This window comes from Mastigoproctus giganteus, chromosome 2 (genome assembly GCF_048544385.1).
Source record: "Mastigoproctus giganteus isolate SK-2022 chromosome 2, ASM4854438v1, whole genome shotgun sequence".
NCBI classification, from domain to species: Eukaryota; Metazoa; Arthropoda; class Arachnida; order Uropygi; family Thelyphonidae; genus Mastigoproctus; species Mastigoproctus giganteus.
Window position 1 is genome coordinate 42,095,894 of NC_143576.1, and position 24,178 is coordinate 42,120,071.

General features: G+C 34.4%; 1 protein-coding gene across 9 annotated transcripts in view; it reads left to right on the plus strand.

Moving 5' to 3' along the window:
* The window catches only part of CdGAPr (GTPase-activating protein CdGAPr), a 514,430-nt gene that overhangs the window by 425,290 nt on the left and 64,962 nt on the right, over positions 1-24,178 (plus strand). For all 9 annotated transcript variants that reach the window (XM_090388748.1, XM_090388756.1, XM_090388774.1 and 6 more), the window contains 2 exons: positions 9,770-9,914; positions 21,986-22,173. In XM_090388748.1, coding sequence (XP_090244874.1) covers positions 9,770-9,914; positions 21,986-22,173 — 333 coding nt within the window. The remainder of the gene's footprint in view (positions 1-9,769; positions 9,915-21,985; positions 22,174-24,178) is intronic.

Genomic DNA, 24,178 nt, shown 5'->3' on the forward strand with positions numbered 1-24,178 from the left:
CTAACGAATATGGGGTTATATGGGGTTAATTTTACATGTAATTTTGTTTCAAGGTGCAATGTTTCGCGAAAAGATTCGTAATATAAAAATTCGTAATATTTTCAAGTACTGGTTGGTGTGAAGTTTAATTATTTAATATGAGTTTTCCCAGCCTTGTAGGCCTATTTAGAGAAGTTCCACTGTGTTTTTAATTAGTTCAGTTAAATTATGTGGGGACAGCGGTGAAGTAGCCGGAGTGGCACATAAGAAAAGAAAACATAAAAGGAAGAAAAAAACGCATGTTATTGTACTGTAAAAACTAATACGTGTTTCGTAGCCTTGGTTATTATAGTTGACTCCATTGGTGCCGATCCCTTCACCGTTTCTTGTATTCTGCCTAACGTAACGTAAGTCCGAAGCTACGTAAGTCTTGGACTTACTGTATCGAAAAATGTTCAGCAACCTACGTAAAAAGTATGGCGATAGATAAAAAACGAAAAAACTTACCATGCACTACGATGCTTCCCTTTATTTTTTACAGTGTCGCGTATGGTTTGGTCACCAACATTATGGTTTATTAGAGATTTAACAGGTGCACCGTTTTCAAACTTTTGAATAATTTCAAGTTTTTGTTTTATTGAAAGCACAACTCTTGTGTTTGCCCATGATTTTTGCGATTTCTAAACAAAAAAAATAAATCGTTGGTTGTTTGTTAACGAAAAAACTTACCATGCACTACGATGCTTCCCTTTATTTTTTACAGTGTCGCGTATGGTTTGGTCACCAACATTATGGTTTATTAGAGATTTAACAGGCGCACCGTTTTCAAACTTTTGAATAATTTCAAGTTTTTGTTTTATTGAAAGCACAACTCTTGTGTTTGCCCATGATTTTTGCGATTTCTAAACAAAAAAAATAAATCGTTGGTTGTTTGTTAGCGACACGCTAACAAACAACCTAAACATTTGCATTATGACGCGATTTACTAAACAAACTAAACTAAAGATAATAGGTACACTAATCTCCCAATGACGACTTATAATGGCGCTTCTTGTCGCTTATTTACGACTTGCAAAACATCTGTTTATACCTTTATATTTATTACTTGAATTTTATGATTTCTGGTTTATTTTTATTTTTTTTCCCCCTAATTTGGAGTCTTGAAGTGTCCCGGTTAATCCGATCCCGGTAAATTGAGAGTCTGCTGTACTGGGAAGGATTTTACCCCGAAATATTTTGGAGAGATAGCTATGCTGTCGCGAGATCTACCCTAAGAACTGAAGCACAACATTTAGTTGGTGCTCCAATGTAAATACTTACTCTGCTTAATGGAATTTTGAGGTCAAAAATGAGTAGATCTAAACAATATTAATATACATATATGTATGTATAATTACAGTACAGTCAGTCCTCGTATAGCACGATAGTTGTGTTCCTAGAAACCCTCGTGCAATGCAAAATTGTGCAATATAAACAACAGGCCCTATGGAAAAAATAGGGTTAGGTGCCGACCACCCAAGATTGATCACACATTTGTAGCCAAAGCATTACCAAACACAATAAATAATCGTAATAAAATACTTACGTATTTTATAACGATTAAAATACGTAATAAAAAATAATATTATATTTTTTATAATATTTATTATTATTATTTTATTATAATATAATAAATAATAAAAAATACGTAAGTATTTTTATGAATAAAATACTTACGTATTTTATTACGACTATTATGTAATAAAATATTGCTAATGCTTTTGCTTCTATCGTAAGCAAACTTGTTTTTTGTTTGATTTTCTATCCAAACAGATGACAGCTGTTGCATCTCTTCCAATTCTTTGTGTCTTAATCTAATGGATTTTAATTACACTTTGAGTTGTTCCTGCTATGAAAGTTATTTTTATTTTCTCTGCAGTCTTTGTAATTCTCAGCGTTGCCTCATTTAGGTCTGTAGCACGTGCAATATCACAATATCACATGGTCTTTCATTTCGCCCAAAGTGTTTCACAATTTCATATTTTTCTCTATCGACAGAGGCGGACTGGCCATAAGCCTTGCCAGGGAAATCCCAGTGGGCTGGAGTGATTTTGGCCATAAACCATTGTATGAGACCACTATAAATTTTTCCGGGTAAGAATTTTTGACCCAGTCTGCAGTGTCTTCGCCAGGACGCTTCCATTTCACACCTTTTAAGTATTTTACTAATTTTTAGGGAATAAAGCACAATTATAAAACTAGGAGGCACGTTTGATACACATAAACAAAGCTGTGCATGTGTAGCAACTGAATAAACAACACCATAAATGCAGAGATACACTGTTAACACCTCACATTTTACTAAAGCACATTTCTGGGGGTTACTGCCATAAAACAATAAAAACAATTTCCAGTTGCGTTTCTGCTAGTGGAATCTGTTATAAACTGGTAGTAAACTCGATCTAATTGCATTTGCGGAATTGTGTGGTTTTTACATTATTATGGTGAAATGTGTTCCTCCTTCACTGATATAAAAAAACATAAATACATTTTCAGAATCTTCTCTTCATTCCTATCGTGTTGCGTTCGGTTGGGGTGATTCTGCCATTTCTTGTAAAAATGGTTCGACTGCCATTTCTTGTAAACACAAAGGCGTGCATAAGCGAATTCGGTTCGTGTTATATGAGATATCGTTCCCCTATTTATAAATCGTGTATGATCGAATTCGTGTAGTGTAAACACGTGTTATACGAGGACTGACTGTACTGTCTTATTAGGCCAAAGTAAACTGGACCCATGTGAACTCAGATTATTTGGAATGATAAAATGGAAAAAGTTAATTTGATTTATTAAAAATAAAATTTTTAAATTTTAAATAATAAAATTAATTTAATAATATTTAATAAATGTAATTTGTAATTTTATATATTAAAACTATTAAGAAATATTCAAACCAGTGAAAGAAAAGATAATAAAATTATTGAAAATACATGCTCTATTCATACTTTAGTGCTAAATTAAGTTCTAGAATTCAAAAGGTCTTCAATATTTCTTTAGCTGATATTTATACAGTTTTTATAAAAAGCCATTTAATTACCAGCTAATTTTTATTTTATTACAATATTAATTAATAGCAAAATATTAATTATTAATAGTTTATATAAAAATTCTGTTTGATACTTATGCAAATACATAGGTATCAAAACAGAAACGAATTGCTGCAATGAGCTTATAGAATTCAGTAGTAGGCGTTTAATATTCACATCTTTTGTTACATTTGCAGTTTAATATTCACATCCACACACGCGTTTAATATTCACATCTTTTGTTACATTTGCAGTGAGAAGTATTTCATCCACACACGCACACACTACACTTGACTGTTTGTTTAGATTTAATGTATTGTTCATTACTGTCTACTACCTACTCTGATAAGGAGCCAGTGAGCTCTTAAGCTGATCATTTTAGTGCCTTTCAGTTTTTATTGACTAATTGATTCACATTCTTGGTAATGTTATTCAATTATAAATAATATTAAAAATTTTAGGGCAACTTGTGGATTTTAAAGTAAGCACAAGCCCAAACATGTCACTGTTACTAGAGATAGAGAAAAGCTTCCCCAAGACAGGAATATATAATGCAGAGAAGAGTTTATTTTATTTGGATTCCTGTAGATTGTTATGATTTTGCTAATTTACAGGAACTGTAATTATATCCTGCCTCTGTATTTGCAAAATAGCGAAATTCTTGAATAAAGTGGATTCAAGCATATACTCTTAATGAATTACAATCACTATATAGAGTGGTGGTGGACCTTTAAAAAAATTTGTTACAAGATAAAATGCAACTTTAAAGACACGCTTTGCTTGCCAATACAATAATATAACTTTAGCCCTACCGATATTTGGGAATTCCCCCCCCCCCCACTGCAAATTGATTCTTCATTAAGTATGAAACTTCATTTTCTCTTCAGTGTTAGTGGTTTGTCATCATTGTGTTATGATAGATATATATAGATACCAGAAAATCCACTAGTCCCAGTATTTGAGCATGCAAGTCAACAATGACTGTAGAAGTCGACAGTCTGATATCCATAGTGCCATGGCAATGGTGAATTATTTAATCCCCCCCCTTAATACTTCTGGGAGTGTGAAGATTTCACTAAGAATTTTTTGGTATCACGTTCCAAGAAATTCTTAGTGAAATCGTAAAGCATTAGGTATTCCCCAAATATCAAACAACTTCTACATTTTTATACTAGACATTCTGTGTTTATAAAAACAAACAAAAATTTCTGCAAAAACAGAAATTTTCATTCAGTTATGCAGTTGGGAAGACTGTCTTGTCCTTTCATGCTTTTGTGGCTAGCAGGATTTAAATTGCATAGTTAGCCGGCACCATGGCTTATTTGATACACATAAAAATATATAAATAAATAAATACATAAATGAAACTTGTGTTATTTTAATAGTTATGAATTTAAATTAGTGTGAACTTCATTATTCCTCCAGGGCAATATTCACTTTAAATTATCATAATTATTATTGTTTAATTTGAAAAGTTTTCTGTGAAAAAAATTCTTTATGGCACAATGTACATCATAAAACACCATTGCTATAGAACTGTAATGTAGAGTTTTGGTTTCCTTTTTGTATCCCCAGTTTTTGGCTGGTTGGTTGAGTTTTTATTTTATTAATTTTTTGGGGGAAAATTTTTCGAATGATGTTTTTTGATATTATTATACACTATAGTGTATGAATTAAGAATAAATTTTTAGTTTTCAATTTTAAACTATTTAAAATCTGTGTTTTTTTTTCTTAAAAAAAATTGGTGGTGAAGTGTAGGCACCACACACCTGCTGTTATTATTTTTTGCACATTCTCTAGAGGGTTGCTGCAAACACAGAACAGTCTTTGTCTTCACAATGAGTTATTCTGGTGTTGCACTGCATTCAGATAAATGGAATTTCCCCATTTATTCAAAAGGAGACCATTTAATATTAAATTGTAGCAGTGTTTGATCTTTTAAATGAATGGCGATTCATTTTTGTTAACTCATTGTGAAGGCAAAGTTTGCTCTTTAGTGATTGATAATGCCATTGTACAAAGTATTAACTAGGCTGTTTAAAATTTGCTAGTCACAAATTTGTAAATGATGTTTCTGATTTTGATATTTTTTTATTCAGAATTACTTCAAACTGCACTCATGAAACACATACCAGGTGAAAGATCAATTCAATAAATTTTATTAAAATTGGCATTCGACTGTAAGGTTTGCATTCTACCCGCTACGCAGCGCTACATTTGCCATAATGGCAAAATGGCTACCAGGCCGAAGAAAGCACTCTGTGTGTTAGCATTTCATGCAACAAAATCTGTTGTTACAGTGGGGTTATGTGAAGGACAATGTGTACATCCCTCCACTACCAACGACACTGCAGGAGCTGAAGGTACCGATCACAGAGGTAAAATTGATCGCAAAACGAAGCACAGCATGTGGCAGGAGATTGAATATCTCTATGATATCGTTCGAGTTATTCATGGTGCCCACATTGAACTTTACTAATGACTTTATGTACCTTCATAAAATTTATTGAATTGATTTTTCAGCTGGTATGTGTTTCATGAGTGTAGCTTGAAGTAATTATGAATAAAAAAAAATCACATTTGGAAACATCATTTACGGACACCCTGTATATGAGGACAAGACAGTTCTCCCAACTTCTTATAATTTTTAATAAAGGCAAAATATCATTTGTTTTGTAATTTAAATTCGATTTAACTGTGTATGATTAATTTTCATGTTCATAAAATATCAAAAAATCAAAATTGTGTGAGGTGTTGCCATTCTCAAAAACCATTCAAAGAAAATTTGTGATTTGCTATATTTGCAAATATAGAGGGTAGAGTGTATACAAATACAATATTTATAGCTATGATAATTATTTTTCTTAAAAAAAAAATAATCACATTTTATCAATATTTATTTATTAAAATTAGCATTACAAAGGAATTAAATTAAGGACTTGTAGCACCATTGCCAATAATTGTATTTGTTTGAAATAAAAGAAAATAAATCATAAATATATTTGAGAATTATACTGTGCCCATTCTTATCATCCATGTTACATTAGTAGCCAGTAGCATAAACTTTCTTATAATATATAAATATTTTTATTACTTTATTTTTCATATACAGTTGATTCTGGTTATTTGGGACACATCGGGACTAGTGCATTTTGGCCTGATTAAGCGGCTGCCCCAATTATCCGAAGTTTCACGTAAATAGTTACAAATACAATGTATCCCCACTTTACAATTAGTTCACTGTACAATCAATTCATGTTATGATGGACTCACCATAGCATTAGCATTAGAAAAGGCACATGATGCAAGAGATCAAGCTTATATAGCATCAGCCAAAAAAAAACCCCCTTATTTCACCTATCCACTCGCTCCAAATGTTTGTCAAGTTCTGCCTTGAATCTGTTTAAGCTATCAACTTCTACAATGACAGATGGAAGTTTGTTCCAGCAATCAACCACCCGCTGGCTAAAGGCAAACTTCGGCACATCTATCCTACAACTGTTTTTCCTCAATTTTAATTTATGCCCTCTCAGGCGATTATTCTCAGCAAGAGGAAGAATCTCATCAGCATTGTGCATGCTCAAACCATTCAAGGCTTTATACACCTCAATCAGATCACCTCACGGGTGCCTAGTCTCCAGACACTGTAATTTGCAAAACTTAAACCTTTCTTCGTAAGAGCAACCCTTTGTTCCATTCACTAATCTTGTTGCCCTTCTCTGTACTTGTTCCAACAGCTCTACATCCTTCTTAAAATGAGGCCTCCAGACCTGTATACAGTACTCAAGGTGTGGCCTGACCATTACCTTATACAAGGGGATAATCACCTCCTTATCCCTGCTTGAAAAAATCCTGTATATCATTGACAGGACACCATGAGCTACTCTTGCAGACTGTCTGCACTACTCAGAAAACCTCATATCTGCCTGCACAATTATCCCCAGGTCCTTTTCATTCTCTACCACTGTCAGTGTAGTACCACAGAGTTTATATGTTACTTTAGGGTTACTGCTTCCCATATGTAGTACTTTACATTTGTCAGTGATAAATTTCATTTGCCCCCGCTCAGCCCATCTGCTCAACTTTGCTAGATCCTGTTGCAGCAGCGCATTGTCATTAACAACCCTACCAACCTTTGTATCGTCAGCAAACTTGGACATTAAGCCTGATATACCATCATCAATATCATTTATAAATACAGAAAACGACACTGAATCCTGAGGGACTCCACTAAATAAAATTAGTCCACAAAGAGCATTGTCCATCGATTACCACTCTCTCTGTCTACTCCCACTTGACCATCCCTTTATCCATAGCAGCAATTTGCCTCCAATGCCACACTGCTCCAATTTGTGCAGCAGTCTTCTGTGTGCAACAGTATCAAAGGCCTTTCTAAGATCTAAATATATGATATCAAAGTTATTCTTTTCATCCAGTTCCTTTGTGATGACATCATAGTATCCAATCAAATTGGTCAGACAAGACTTCCCCTTAACAAACCCATGCTGGGTCTGAGCTATAACTGAAGTCTTTTCTAGATGATCCTGCAATGCTTCTTTAACCAATGCCTCCATTAGTTTCCCTGGAACAGAAGTTAAACTAACAGGTCTGTAATCACTTGTATCTCCCTTTGATCCTCCTTTGTGGATTGGAGTCACATCTCTACTATTTCGTCTTCGCTAAGAGGTTTATCAATTAACAATTCTTCGATATCTGCCGACATAAGATAATCGAATTCTTCTCCGCCAATTTCACATGCCAAACTTATTATATTGGGGAATTCTGCAGTATGATTGAAGGGAACAGGAGCATTCCCTTTAACACATGCGAGCCAAATAGCATTCCAGCATGCATTCATAGTTTCTGGTCTCAATTCAGATAACAAAAATCAAACCTGATCAATACAATCCATAATTGAAAATTTTTTCCACACATCCATAACTGACAGTGTTTCATCATCATGTTCGTCTGACACGTTTTAAAAGTCGCAATTATACCCTGATCTATTGGTTGTAGCAATGATGTGGTATTGGGCAGCAGAAAACAAAATTGCACATTTGGGTGTTCTATGGCAGGATGACCAGGTGCATTATCAAGAATCAAAAGCACTTTAAATTCGAGACACTTGTCATTCAAACAGCATCTAACGTCTGGCACAAAATGTTTGCGGAACCACTCAGTGAAAATATCAATGGTCACCCAAGCTTTTTTGTTGGCCATCCAATGAAGTGGCAATTTTTGAAAATCTATGCCTTTCATTGGCTGTGGTCTTAATGATCGATTTATGAGCAGTGGTTTTAACATCTGATCTCCTAAAGCATTTGAACAAAATAAGAGTGTTATGCGATCCTTTGCTGCTTTGAACCCACCAACAGTTTTTTGCATTTTTGATGCGCAAGTTCTGTTTGGCATTTTTTTCCAGAAAAGGCCAGTTTCACCCATATTCCAAACTTGTTCACGAGTGTAACCTCCATCTTCAATTATTTTAGCAAGTTTTTGTGGAAATGCTTTAGCAGCTGTTTCATCGGCAGAAGCCGCTTCACCTTTAATTTTTATATTACGAAGAGCATGTCTTAAAAAACTTAGCCAGCCAACCATTGCTTGCATGAAATTCATATTTTTTCCTCGATTGAGATGAAGTATCTGGCTGCGGTTTTTTAATCTGTTCATAAAATCTCAATGCTGATTGCTTGATGCAATTTCCGTCAACTGGTATTCTTTTTGTACATTATCTTCTATCCACATCACTAAAGCTTTTTCGGCCTTTTCTAGAACAACATCTCTTGTGTATGATGATAATTTTGCACTCGATTTTGTACCAGAACATACCGCTTTTCTAATAGCCTCTTCATTTTTCGTTATAGATCTGATAGTTGATTCATGGATTCCAAAATGCTTACCCACAGCTGTCGCACCTTCCCCAGTTTGAAGACGATCTAAAATTTGAATTTTTATATCCAAGGAAATGGCTTTCCTTATTTTTTTGGTTATCGGCAACATCATGTGAGGGCTGGATTAAAATCTTCGGTTAATGAAATCAAAGTTTGAAATTACATACAAGCTTAACATTTATTATTTCTTGGCAAAATTATTAATTTTATAATGCGATTTTTATTTTGATTTCACTTTAAAAATGCAAATTCAAAAAATGCAGTAATTGTGTTGTCTACTCAAACACCAAATTCAAACTGCTAAGAACTGCCTTTTTATGCACAGTCAGTCATGTAATTCGGGGAATTCCCAATAAATGAAATTCGTAAGAATTTTCTAAGTTGATATGAGAAACCAAATTCAAACTGCAAATAAATGCCGTTTTTTTTTTGTTTATGTGCAGTCAGTTATGTATTTCGGGGAATTTAGAATTTTCCTAATTGAAACGAGAATGCAATTCTACAAAATTCTCAGAATTTTCTTGAATTACAGATTTTTTCCTAACTTAGACTTTAGGTTGGTTATGTAAAAGTGAATAAAAATAAAAAAAATTAATTTTGATATCCCAATTTGCATAAAAAAAATTCACATAAAAAGAGGTTTAAATGTATGTGACTTACTTTAGACCTTCTGAGCTCAGTTTAGCCTTGTCCCAAGTATTAAAATGCATAATTTTAAGCACTAGGTCTACAAAGTATTGTAATCATATTTATAATGAAATTTGATATTGAAATTTGATATTTTTTTTCTGTATTTTAATATATAAATATTTTAAGATGATGTTTTATGTGTAGATTAGCATTTGATGAAGATAGAGTACCTGACCTTTATGATGAAGCAATACTTCAGGATATTCACTGTGTTGCCTCTCTCCTAAAAATGTATTTTAGAGAATTACCAAATCCTCTCCTTACTTATCACTTGTATGACAAATTTGTAGTAAGTGACAAAATTTTTTGATAATGAGATATTTTAGTATGAGTTTGAAATGCAGCCTGAATAACGGATTTTTCAATTAAAAGTTGTACAGCATATAATGTATAATCAAGACGTTCCAGATTGTATTAAAAAAAAAAAACTACTACCACTTTGAATTGAGTATCTGATGCTGTTGTGACAAAGTATTACCCTTGAGACTAGATAGAGTGAATCCAGTAGTTCTGCTACTGTTGGAAACGTACAGGTACAGAGTTGGTTGTCACATGTTCGAATCTACATGATATACTCTGATATTCAGTAATATTCTTGTAGAGCTCCTGAATCCTATATGGTCAATCCAGAGAATGAATAGAAAACTTATATCTTATTTCTGGAGCACTTTTTAATTTGATCCTTTCAAACCATTCTGTGATTATGTTTCACAAATCTCTGAAACATTATGAAATCTCTGTCTTTTTATTGTATATTTTAGTTTTGAGAAAAATGGAGGCCTAATGTAACTGACAGTGACAGTGCAGCAGCAAATTCTCTTTGAGTGGGCCATGGTTCAAGCCCACATGACTGCTAAACACAATTAACAGTTGCATTCATGATTTATTGTAAAGTCTCCTGACGTGGTTGTCATGCCAGAATATAAATAAGTACATTTTTTTGGCCTGACTTAGCTGATTAATCAGGAATGCACACTCTTTGAGTGTTCTGTGGGTCAAACCCACATAACTGCTGAATACGGATAATGTTTATATTCATGATTTATTGTAAATTCCTCTGACCTGGTGATCATGTTGTATAAGCAAGAAGAAATAATGAGGAGCTTCATCTGAATAAAAATGTAAAGGGTGAGTGACTGTGGCAATATTGTAGCACATTTAAAGTTCTTTTCAATGTCAGGAACAAGTTAATTGTGTTTTGTGATATTGGTGGGATTGTATATTAAGAATCTGAGCTACTGAGGAAATCTGTAAAATAACATTTCTAAAAAGTTTTACAGTGGTTCCTGAAATATGAGCAAGTTACTGCAACGCTCCTGCTCATGCTACTTTGAATATGTGACAATTTCTGGCCACAAATAATATGTGGTCTCCACACTATATTTTACAGATCTATCCCCTGTGACAAGAAGTCACAGGGCTCTACCCTTTGCACTGCAAGGCACAAACTTCATAACATTAGCATTAGCAGAGGCATATGATGCAAGAAAGCAAGCTTTCTTGCATCATATTCCAGAAAAAGAAAAAAAAAAAAAAAAAAAAACCCTTCCCATTTACTCCAAACGTTTATCCAGTTTTTCCTTGAATTTATTTAAGATCTCAATTTTCACAACAGGTGGAAGTTTGTTCCAGCAATCAACCACCCACTGGCTAAAGCAAATTTCCCCACATCTATTCTACAACTGACTTTCCTCAATTTGAATTTATGCCCCCTCAGGTACAGAATCTGAGCAAGAGGAAGAATCCCATCAGCATTGAGCTTGCTCAAACCATTCAAGACTTTATACACCTCAATCAGATCACCTCACAAGTGCCTAGTCTCCAGATGCTGCAATTTGCAAAACTTAAGCCTTTCTTGGTAACAGCAACCCCTTGTTCCACTCATTAATCTCATTGCCCTTCTCTGTACTCATTCTAGCAGCTATACATCTTTCCTAAAATGAGGCCTCCAGACCTGTTTGCAGTACCTGAGGTGTGACCTTACTGTTGCCTTATACAAGGGGATAATCACCTCCTTATCCCTGCCAGCAAAATTTCTGTATATCATTGACAAGTCCCTCTGAGCTGCTCTGGCACTTGTTTGCCCTTCTCACAAAACTTCTTATCTGACTGCACAATTACTCCCGAGTCCTTTTCATTCTCCACTCCCCTGAGTGTAGTACTGCACAGTTGGTACATTTCTCTGGGGTTATTGTTACCCATATGCAGTAATTTGCATTTGTCAATGTTAAACTCCAATTGCCACTTCTCAGCCCATTTGCCCAACTTTTATAGATCCTTTTGCAGTAGCATACTGTCATTACCAACCCTGCCAACTTTTGTATCATCTGCAAACTTCAATATTAAGTCTGGTATACCTTCATCAATATTATTGGTAAATATACAAAACAACAATGGGCCCCACACTGAACCCTAGGGAACTCCATTTCAGAGATCTGACAAAATCACAGAATGTACTGAAGGAAATCACAAAAAAGGTGTTTCATGATTCTTATAATTTTGCTGAATCAATCTTCAGCGGGGGACTACTTCAGGGCTGACAGCATGAAACCCAGTAGGTAGTTAAAACTTTTTTTAACTATATCTGTGGACTTTTTGATTATACTTTTTATGTTATGGATAAAACCCCAAACAGACACCTGTCTAGATTAATTCTGGCATTGTTTACACTGTCTCTTAAACTCCTCCGTTATGTATTATTTCTGGTCTTAAAAATCACACTCTATGTAGTATTAGTCCAAGCAATGCCTCATGTACAGTATAACTTCATAACCATGTGACTCCACAATACCAAAAATAATATTGAGAAAACAAATGGTTATAGAAACATGAACACCAGAAAAACCTTTAAGAGTGAATGTTATGTGGGATCTGTTTAACATTGCTTTGGACTTGTCTAAGAAGTGTTAAATGCTTTAAAGTTTGGTTAGATTTGTTTATAAAGATTGTGAGGTGTCTGTAATTGGCTTTTTTCATAACATAATATTTAATTTTGTAATGAATCAGAAGTTTTTCTACTTAATATTGCTATTGTCTTACTTTTTGTGCTGTCTCATTTGATGCCAGTGATTTTAAAGTTATTATTCCTGTAATTTTTTTTTACAGACACCTGTACCAGATTGCATATTGAATTTTCCATGTTTTTAACTATTTAGAAAGTTTTCTCTGCAGATTTATTTTTTTTTCCCACATTCACATGAACTCTAAAATTCTTTTGTGTAATGCAGCAATTGCCAAACTTTTTTAGTCATGGAACAATTTTCATCTTACAATATATTTACTGAACATTTATATTGTTTTGTGACAATTTGGTTTTTGAAATAAAAAATTGTAATTAATGCTCTTATATATTTTATTTTGAAAACAATCAAAATAAAAACAAAATATGGTTAATGAACAATTTCTATCAGGAAAACACATATACAGTATTATAAAAATCTTTCAAAGTTAACAACCGTGTTCTACATAAAAAAAAGTTGCATGCATACAAACATGTTGAGTGAATATTTCATATCCAATACGTGATCTGTCAATAACCAATAAATTATATTCATACTAAAAGTGTTGTGTGTTTAAAATATGCAAAATTTAAATGGTGGGGTGGGTGGGGGGTTGATTAATTATGATTTTTCCTTTTCCATGGAACACTTCCTCACATCACATAGAAAACCAGCGATCTACGGAACATAGTTTGGTAAATGCTGGTATAATGGACAAGTCTGTTTTTTGAAATTATCTTTGATTCTAGTGGGCTTTCTCATATGATAGTTTTTGGGTTATGATAGTTTTTTAAAATAATTTCTCTTTAATCTTTTTTGCTCTGTGGGATTATTTCAACCCAGGCATTGAAAATTACATGCATCAATTCCTGTCTTTGAGAGTATTTTAGTCTTTCCACTGATGGCATTTGAAAATCAGCTACCAAGTTTTGGACTTTAAAATGCTAAAGATGACTCTCATTTATACATGTGTCAACTATGGTGTTGATATCTTTAAAGCAAAAATTCTGTCACCAAAAGGTTAATGTCATTATTTAAAAGATATTAGCAAGATAGGTTGACCCATGTTATTATGTGAATATGAACAGTCAAATGTTCATATACTTTTATATAGTTGCCAATACTTTGAAACAAATTTGTTTTTATGAAAAAGTGCCATTTGCTTTATAATCACAATACAAGGCATACTGGAACCATTGTTTTGACTATTGCTGCTTACTACAGGAAAGTGCTTCATATACTGTAAAGTACTTGTCACATGTCACAGCATGACCTGATATTTGCACTTTGACAGCCAAGTTCTTATCGTTTGTTTGTTATTTGGTTTTTAGGAGCATTAGCAACTGATGCTCCTGGGATATGTGGTGGTCATGGGCTGGAACCCCGGTCTAATCAAGAAGCATGTGCTACGCACTGCTGCTCCTGTCCACCTGGCTATGGAGGTGCTGAAAATTCATGAACGAATGATTTTTATTTATTTTAATACAATAAGAAGGTAGTACCAGGAATTTAAACATAGACACTTCTAAAGATAATCCAAAGTCTGGAAGATGGAAGGCAGTACTAAAATTAATCAAGAGGAATTGATGTAGAAAAGTATCTATATCCTTTGGCAACACTGAAAAGATAATTCACAAATATCTAATATGTCTAAGGTGGTTGTTGTGAGATGGGCCACAAAACTAAACTCTACTTGATCATCAATATCATGCTAAATAGTCCACTGAACTTTTGGCTCTTTCACTGCCAACTCAGAAGACTTTATTTTTAGAATTGTTACTATTGATGAGACACGTATTTATCACTGGAACCAGAGATAATATACCATCAAAACAATGGAAGCACACAATATCACTCCACAAAAAATCCCATGCGTAATTGTCAGCAGGCCTAATTATGGCCAGGAGCTTTGGAATTATGAAGGCATATTATTAGTTCATTATTTACCAAAGAGGTAATTTGATAATAGATGACTCTGTGTTATTTATATTTTTTCTGTCTTGCTATCTTGGGGACACTTTACCCCCAGTGAAAGTAATCAACTTGGGCTCATGTTCATTTCAGAAATGATATGAGCATATTGGGGTAATTTTTTATCAGCTTGGCCCACTCTAGTAGGTTGAAGGAATTTATTTGAATAAACGTGGTGCATAGGTCCTTGCTAATTACACTATGTAAAAAATTTTCAAAAAAGTTTTGCTTATCTGCATTTCTTTATGTATTTGGGTATAATAATTCCAATTATGACCTTAGTTTTTGCATAGTATCAGTGGTTTTATAAATATGCAATTATTTAACAGTATTTAACGTCTGTAGACAGTATGAACCAGAGCTGTAATGTTCAATATAGAGAATACAGTTATTAACATCTATAGACAGTATGAACCAGAGCTGTAATGCTCAATATAGAGAATACAGTTATTAACATCTATAGAGAATACAGTTATGAATCTTTACTTTAGCAAATTAAACAACAAGCTAAACAAAATTACAAATTAAAATGTAGAAACCTTCCTTTGGTTAATCAAAAAGAATTGCTTGTAAATGTACATTTGAATATCTCTGTGTTTTGTGGTCAGCGTGATTATCCTGAACCAAGAACCAGATATAGTCACCCATCATAGCTTTATCCCACCTCCTTGCTACATTTTTTACCCATTGACTGTATATTATGGTAGAATCTCTCCCCATGCTCTTCACTAACATCACACGGATTGGATATAGGCGCCTCCGTAGCCAGGTGGGAAGGAGCAGCAGTGCATAGCACACGCTTCTTGATTAGACTGGGGTTCGAGCCCGTCACCACCAAACACGGAGGATGCAGAAAGGTCAGGGAATGACCACCACATATCCCGGAGCAATATGGCCTTAGTTGCTAATGTTCTTAAAAAAAACAAATAACAAAAAAATAACAGATTGGATATGAAAAAAGTTCAGGTGAGAGTGCAAGTAATGGAGCTTGATTGACATTCTTCATCCCATATTGATGTTTTTGCTATTCACTCCTTATAGTGAATAGCAAGAAAGTTATTCATTACAAGAAGAAACAGCTGCCAGGCATTTTGCTCAGCATAGTCATCTGCTTTACTTGAATATTAATAAATAATATTCCATGTTGGCAGTTTTGGAAATGCACAGTATGTGCCTAAGATGTTATCTTGATTATCCAGTTCTTTAACAGTTGATGATCTAGTTCTTTAAACAACTGGATCATCAATCAATGTATTTCAAAGATGCTAGCATTTCCTGACAAACAATAAAGGGTTTTATGTGCATTTTAGTAGTTGCTTGTGGAATCAAAATAGTTTTGAAAGTGTGGACCACTTAACAGTGCATTCTTTTCTGTGGTATATTTCCTCAATTAGGCAATTCAATTTTTAGAAACAGCAGTAGTTATCCAAGAATACTGTAGTTATACAGTCTTCCATATGCAACAGTATCAGAAGCTTTCCTAAGATCCAAGTATATGATATCAAAATTATTTTTTGCATCCAGTTCCTTTGTGAACACATCATAGTATCCACTCAAATTGGTGAGACAAGACTTCCCCTTAACAAACCCATGCTGTGTCCGAACTATAACTGAAGTCTTGTATAGATGATTCAGTGCCTCCACTAATTTCCCCGGAACAGTAGTTAAACTAACAGGTCTGTAATTACTTGTGTCACCTTTGATCCTGCCTTGTGAATTGGGGTCACATTTGCACTCTCCAGGCTATGGGCACCTCACCTGAGTCCAGGGAAGCTCTCATAATTATGGATAAGGGTTTGCTTACTTCCTTTATATGTGATATATGTCAAATAGTATTTGACTAGTTACTTAAAAGGAATATATTCAAATGTGATTGAAGAAACCTGTCATTAAATCATGAAGTGAAAGATTCACAACCTAACCTAACCTTCCTAATTTGATTCTTAAGCAAGCCCATAGAGCTGTTAGAAATTGCACACCATCAACAATGTAGTCATGTATCAATTCTTTAGCTTCAAGAAAAGGTAAGCCAAAAATCATTGAAGCCACTAGCTGATTTTGTAAATTTTTGTATTTTTCTCTTTCACAGTTGTATGCAGCTGGAATTGCATATGCAGTTTCTTGTTCTGTTTGTTGGGTCGTACCAGCGGGCACTCGTTTTTGACAGTATGAATAGTAAATGATGTAGTTGTCTGTTTTGGTAATGGAAATTACTGTAGATGGCAAAAAAAATTTAGGGCAAAATGAAAATGTGTTGTTAATGCACATCTTACTTGCTTCATATGTGTAGAAATTTCAAGTTGAGAATTGGTAGGGAATACTAAATTTCATTTATTGTCATTCACTTGTAGCATATTTTCATCTTGGTAGGATCTAACTATTAAAGCATTGAGTGGTGTGTTTGCATCAGAAATATGCTTTGACGGGTAAGGCTTTCATGTATTTGAGAACTTTGACAGCGAGAGCTTCTGAGTGATGAGATGGGGCAGAGCTTATTTCGCTTCTTCTCAGTTTTAATGGTCACTGAGAAAACTCCTTTGCTACCTTTTGTTTAATACTGTTGGATATAATTTGTCTGCTCAGGTTATTATCAGGCCCATGGTTATGACACAAATCTAACTTCATAATAACTGTACTTGTATCAAGTTTTTTGGTATAATTTTCTAATGATACACTATCATTATTTTGTATTTTTTATAAAATTTGAATTCCAAATACACAAGTGTTTTCCATATTTGATTGAATAACACAATAGAAATTCATTGGTAACAGAAATGCTATATCAAGAATGTAAAATGATTCAACTGATTCTCCCTATAAGAGGCTACAAAAGACGTTGCCAAATAATTCAATACAAATACCCTTATATCCCTCTCTAATTTCTCTCTCCATATATATACATATATATATATATATACACACACACACACACACAGTCGATTCCGGTTAATTGGGACACATCGGGACGGATCACTTTGGCCCAATTAAGCGAAATTTTAATGAGCTGAAAAGCAAATTCTAATGGAGGCAAAAAGGTATGAATAAAATAAAGGGAATGTGGTATTTAAAGAAAGCACACTGTATTTAAGTTATATTGGTACAAACATTTATTTAAAAATAACTAAAGCTAAAAAGAAATGTACATATAATGTACATATGTAAAATGAAGATACAGTACAGAATAATGTCCGTGTCAAGCAAAGGTTACACATTACTTAAAGGTTCTTACTTTGAAAAAAATTATGAAGTGTACCCTGACGTGTGTTCTCTTTATGGACTGCAATTGAACAAAGTCGGCGCAGGTATCTAATGCTGATAAAGGACTGCCTTCCTGCATGAAATAGCATCTCAATTCAGCGATACATTTCCTGGCATCCTGGTTAGTTACTCGCTTAGGTATATCCTCGTCATCATTTTCTTGGTCTTTTGGTGTCTCTGAGTGTTTTGCCGCAATTTGTTCAATAATTTTCTTCGTGGCATTGGAGGTTATCGTCAATCGTTAAAAATTCTTCACAATTTTGGACCTGTTGTAGTTTCAAAGCCATTTCATTTTCTGTACAGCTCATCGCTTCCGAATCAGAATTAGTCATGAAACCACATTTAGCAAAACAATTTGGAATTGTTTTGCTGCTTATTTCTCTCCAGCTATCAGCGATGAATTGTGCAGCTTTTAACATTGAAACTTTTGCACTAGCTTCTATTGATTTCAAAGATGATGTCAGCAGATTTTCCTCAATAGCTTCAAGGATGTGATTAACCAGCTTTCCGCGATAATAGGTCTTCAAATTTTTTATAATTCCCGCATCCATAGGTTGTATCAGAGATGTGGTGTTAGAGGATAAAATTGCAGTTCAATATTTTTTAAACCAGCTACATTAGAGTGTGCGGTGCAGTTGTCCACTATCAACAGAATTTTTCTGGACTTCCGTTGAAGTTTCGCATCCCAGTTCATTAGCCATTGCATAAAAATATATGTGGTCATCCACGCCTTCTTATTGGCATAATACGAAACTAGCAAACTGTCTATTGTAAGCCCCTTGAAACAACGAGGTTTAGCACTTTTACCAATAATCAAAAGTTTGAGTTTATCATTTCCTGACATGTTTGAGCAGCACAACACTGTTACATGATCCATTGCTTTCGTTGAACCGTACAGTATTATGTGTTGATAGCTGAGGTGCGCTGAGGTGTTTTATAGTGCTAAACCATCTGGCTTAGCACTATAAAACAGGCCTGTTTCATTGGCGTTGTAAATGTCATCCAAGACCCTAAATTTTTTAAGTAACTCTGGCAGTTTTTCAGATTTCCATTGCTCAACACTTGTAGCATCAGCACTGTCCTTCTTGCCATGTGCTTTTTTGTAACTAATGTCACGTCTGCACTTCCATTGAGACAACCAACCATTCGTTGCTTTGAAATTTACGTGATCTAGCTTTTTGGCCAACTCTTCTGACTTGGTTTTTAGCATAGGGCCACTTATACGCACTCCTCGTTTAGATACAGTGGAAAACCATTGATTCAAAGCATCCTCGACATCTGGATCTTTGCCTTCCCTCTTTCGCTTATGAGATGTTTTCTTTAAACCCATGCACAATGTCCACTCCTCTCTAAGTTTTTCTTGTTGCTGTAGCAGTCGTGAAATTGTGGATTTTAGCACCTCTTATCTCCGCTAGCTGACGATGACTGATGTTAGGAGGTTGACTTTTTATCTTGTCAAGAATAGCGATTTTTTTCTGAAAGCGACAAATCTTTACGTGGCATCTTGACAGGGGTCTTAAATGTACTGAAAAAAAAAGGGGGGGGGGAACCAAAATCAGTGCACTGTTTGGAACAGTTTTTAATCTATTTTAACCCACAAGATGTATACATATGTGCCAAGTGTGATCATAAACAACTGCAAGCAAAATTTCTTCAGAATCTGATTACCACGACACAGAACAAACGTAAAACAACCACTCTACAGCATGACTTCGCAATAACTGACTCGGCTGCTGCCCGCATGATTTCTTTGTTACGAGCCATCTAAATTAATTTATTGTTCAATCACGACCTTCATTGCCCCAATCAAGCGGAACAAAATCAGGCTAAATATTTGTTTTGTTTCTGTTTTTCATATTTTGCCCCAAATAAATGGCTGCCCCGATTAACTGGAATCCACTGTGTGTATATATATATATATATATATATATATATATTAGGTCAAGATCCCGATAGATTTTGGTTTTGCGAGTGGTGGGGAATTTTTTTTTTTTTTTTTAACCAGCATTTCTCACAATAATTGAAAAAGAGCGCTTACAGACTACTACGAAGAAAACCAGGAAAGTCTAGGCTGTAGTAAACAGTACCGGCTAGACTTAATAATCTTATGTATAATCAATAATTATTTACTCATGGGAGACAACATCTACGTGCAAAGTAGGGGGGGGTGGCAATGGGAGCAAGCAGCTCGAGTTCCATCGCCAACCTTTACTTGCACTACTACAAAAACAACAAAATTAAAGACGACATAACCTTCTTCAGGTACATTGACGACATCTTAGTTGTCAACTGTGATAAATTCGACAAATTAGCACTAGAAATATATCCCACAGATCTGACCATCGAATATACTAACCCCAAAAGCCATATACTTCGACAGTGAAATAACCATCAAAGAAAATAAAATCCGCACAGAGCATTTTGACTTCCAAACCATTAGACTCACAAACTGGGAGACCAATTTAGCTAAACAAATACACAGAAATCAGACTAAAAGAATAATACACAGGAAAACATACTGGACACATTACAAAAACTAAAAACTAATTTAATTTAACAAATTCAGAACAAAATTCCTGTCAAGTTCATCAGATACCACGTTAAAGCAGCCATTCAATCCAATTTAACCCTACATCACCCCAACTCTAACCCTTATAGGGTCACAGAGCAATTGTTTGGGCCCCTGTTAGACCCCTGGGTTCATTGCGCTCAGACAAGGCTTGTTGTCTGATCACACTGCAACCGAGACATCCAAATTCACCCCCTAATACAACAATAACTATAATAGCAGTTCTCATGTTGATATGACTATATTAAACCCCATAACTATTCCTACGCTTCTTAGCACAAACTTCGCTGGATATTTGACATTAGATAACAAATGAGACACAAATAACAACAAAAGCTAACATGCTACACCACGCCTATAGCTTATAATAAGATTCAAAGCACCACAAGGTAAAAATCACCAAAAGGGGGTATGTAAATATGTATATAGTTATCCCACCGGGCATACACAGGCTGTTATGCTGTAGAAAGGTTATACCAGTCCTTGTCCAGTGGATAACATAACATTACAACAAAAAAAAAAAAAAAAAATGTAATCACCAAAATGTAACCCTTAAAATTGCATTTACCTAAAAATCAATATAGCTATTCACTGCAATCCCTAACCAACGATCACAAATTAACCCTCCCTTAAGCATATATTATGATTAAAAACAGACCAACCAACAAATCAGACCAGATGGTGCGCCAGCCTCCTATAAAGCTGCTCCCAGACAACTTGCAAGCCCTTTCTCGCACCAACCTACATCCATACTGATCACAGGTAAATACCTATATACTTTTTATATTAACTCTGATGCATACCCGTCGGGCTTTGGGTCTCAAACCCAGTTTGAAGCTAATAATAATCCAAAATTTAAAACTAAAGTTAACCAAAAATTAACATTACAGTTAATAAATTTTATTTGATTTACTTGAATTATTAACTTAGGTCAACTATAACTTAACATGAGTACTTACAAAGCAAAACTGTTATCGAGACCAGAGAAACGGGTATGCCCATGGCATTCTTTTAGTATGGCTATCTATCTGCTCAAAGCCCCCGAGGAAGTAGCAGAGAGACGGCCACGTGACAGAAAGTCACCTTCCTATTTTATATTTTACACTTTATATTTTTATTAACTTGACCCCTTAACATGGAACCATAGGCGATCCAACAACTGCTAGTACAATTACAGCTAGCCAGTTAGTTAGGGCTTAATTACTGTTAATACTTCCCCCACAAAAAAAAAAAAAAAAAAAAAAAAAATTCCCACCAATTGCAAAACCAAAATCTATCGGGATCTTGACCTAATATATCAGTGCGCGTATGATGTTTAATTGTTCATCCTACAATAGCATTAACGCCACATAAACCCAATATTGTTCGAAACAAATATAGAACATTAGCCTAAAAGTAGTGTTCAAAAAAAAAAAAAAAAATATATATATATATATATATTTTTTTTTAATATCCAAGTTGCAATACTTTAAACAGTTCTTGTATTCAGTTAATTTTGCCATCTGCTACAAACAAAATGAAAATATAATATTTTTGATTAACTTTTTTTTCTTTTTTCTCCAGAGCGCTGTCCAGGCTGATGAGGAAGTGAGATTATTGAAATTACGTGATGTTGTTCAGCAGCTTCCACCACCTCATTATAGGACATTAGAATATCTTATGCGTCACCTTACCAAAGTTGCTGCCTATGGTGCTCAGACTGGCATGACTCCTAAGAATGTTGCTATTGTATGGGCACCTAATCTTTTAAGGTTGGTTTCAGAAAACTACATTATTATTCTATTGATAGTGAAACTTACAGTATAACATTATCTTGAGAAAATATTTAAGTGTTATTATGGAGATTTTTAAGCTTATATAGATTTATTTTGTTTTTGCTATATAGTAAAATATTGCATAAGAACATTTTGACAAAAACTAACTTGAAAAATTGAATTTACAGATCTGCTGACTCTTCAAGTTTAAGGCGGAGGCTCTTGTGTTATTCTTGAAAGTTCATACCTCGATGAGGTGTGTATTAATTATTTGAGAAATTTAATCATGTCTCTTAAAGAAGACAGCAAAGATTTATGATACAGATTACAAGAAACCAATTTTTGAAGGGTTTTCTCTTATTACCCATTTGAGAAAAAGCATAGTCTCTCTCACTCCTTATTTTTCATAGCAAAGTTGAAATTGTGGTCGTGCAATTAAATTTTATTTTTATAGTCTTTGTTGTGCTTGCTTTCACATATGTTCTCAATCTTGTAGGCACGAAAGCAGTCATTCTCATTTTGGAGAACAAAGTTTTAATACCTGATGAATTTCACTATTTTATTTTTGACATCTAGGAAGTATAGCTTTCTTGTAGGTGGTTGTAAAATGTCATTTCCCAATAGTTAGTTAATCTAATTGAAAGATTCTGTTACAAAATAGGAATTAATTACAAAATATTTTAAACATTATTATCATGGCAGGTTTGTCCCCAAGTTTCTTGTTGCAAAAGTTTTTACACATTTACTTGTTTTCTATTTCTTGCGAAATTAAGAGGTATATTCAGATGAGAATTAAGTTAAAGTCTAAAGAAGGCACTGTTATACATGCTAAGTGCCTATTCACATTCTTCATAATGCAGTGTAATTTCCTGCTGAAAATGCTGGCTGAAACTCTGCTGTTTAAGGAAATGTTTCCAAACAGTGAAATAATAATTAAAAGAAAAACGGAATGTCAAGAATGAATGGTCCATTTCAGTAACTATAGTTGTTACTGAAATGGACCATTTTGACATTTTCAGATAAGTAATCAGAATGACTTCAAGTTAATTTGCTATAGCTATCTCAAAAAAACACTGTCTCAGAAGCTCCTTGTTCTTGGTGCAGTGTTAATGGGAGGCTGTATGGGTTACAATTTTGTTCATGTTTTGCTTGATAGCCACAGTCCTCATGAAATTTCTTTCAACTTTGTTTTGTAAGCGCTGATGATGGTTGTACCTGTCAGTCGAATATTTTTTAAATGTCCCAAAATGTTTTATCCTTAAAAATTTATGATCAATTTAGAGTGGAAAAGGCCTTCTGGGTTGGGAATCGATGACATCAAAAAATTCTTTTTAATATCTCCAATCAATGAAAATATGCACTTCTAAAAATAAAACTGTACATTTATACGAGGGGTAATCATTTGATTCGCAAACTGGTGCAGGATCTTATCTTAATTGTCGTCATCTGGATTTCTCCTTCTCGAAATACTCTCCCTTGAACTTTTCACACACTTTTGCCACTGTTGTACCCACACATTAAATGCTTCTTGCAAGCCATTTTTCAAAAGACTGTTAAGTGCTTCCATTGTGGAGCTTTCTTTAGACATGGAAACAGGAAGAAATCACACAGGGTGTGAGGGTGTGGTGAATAGGGGGATGTTGCAGAACCTCGGCAACTATGGCAGTGATCACTGTCTGCACAAAATTAGCCATATGAGGCCTTGCATTGTTTTTATGGAGAAATCACTTCACACTGGAATATGGCTGTCCTACCACGACACTCATTACCATATGTTTTATTCATCTATTTGACTGTTTCCGATGCATTTAAGCGTCATCTGACACAATGAATCCCTTATTGCTGTATGTCTGACATGATACTTGCTCCAAAATGATTTGTCAGTGACACACGGCTGAAAAAACTCTATTCGTGCAACACTTGCTCGATAAGCACTGTCATGTGCACAGAGTCTGCTCAGGTAGTTATGGAATGTTCGTGCAGTAAACATAAAATTTTGCAC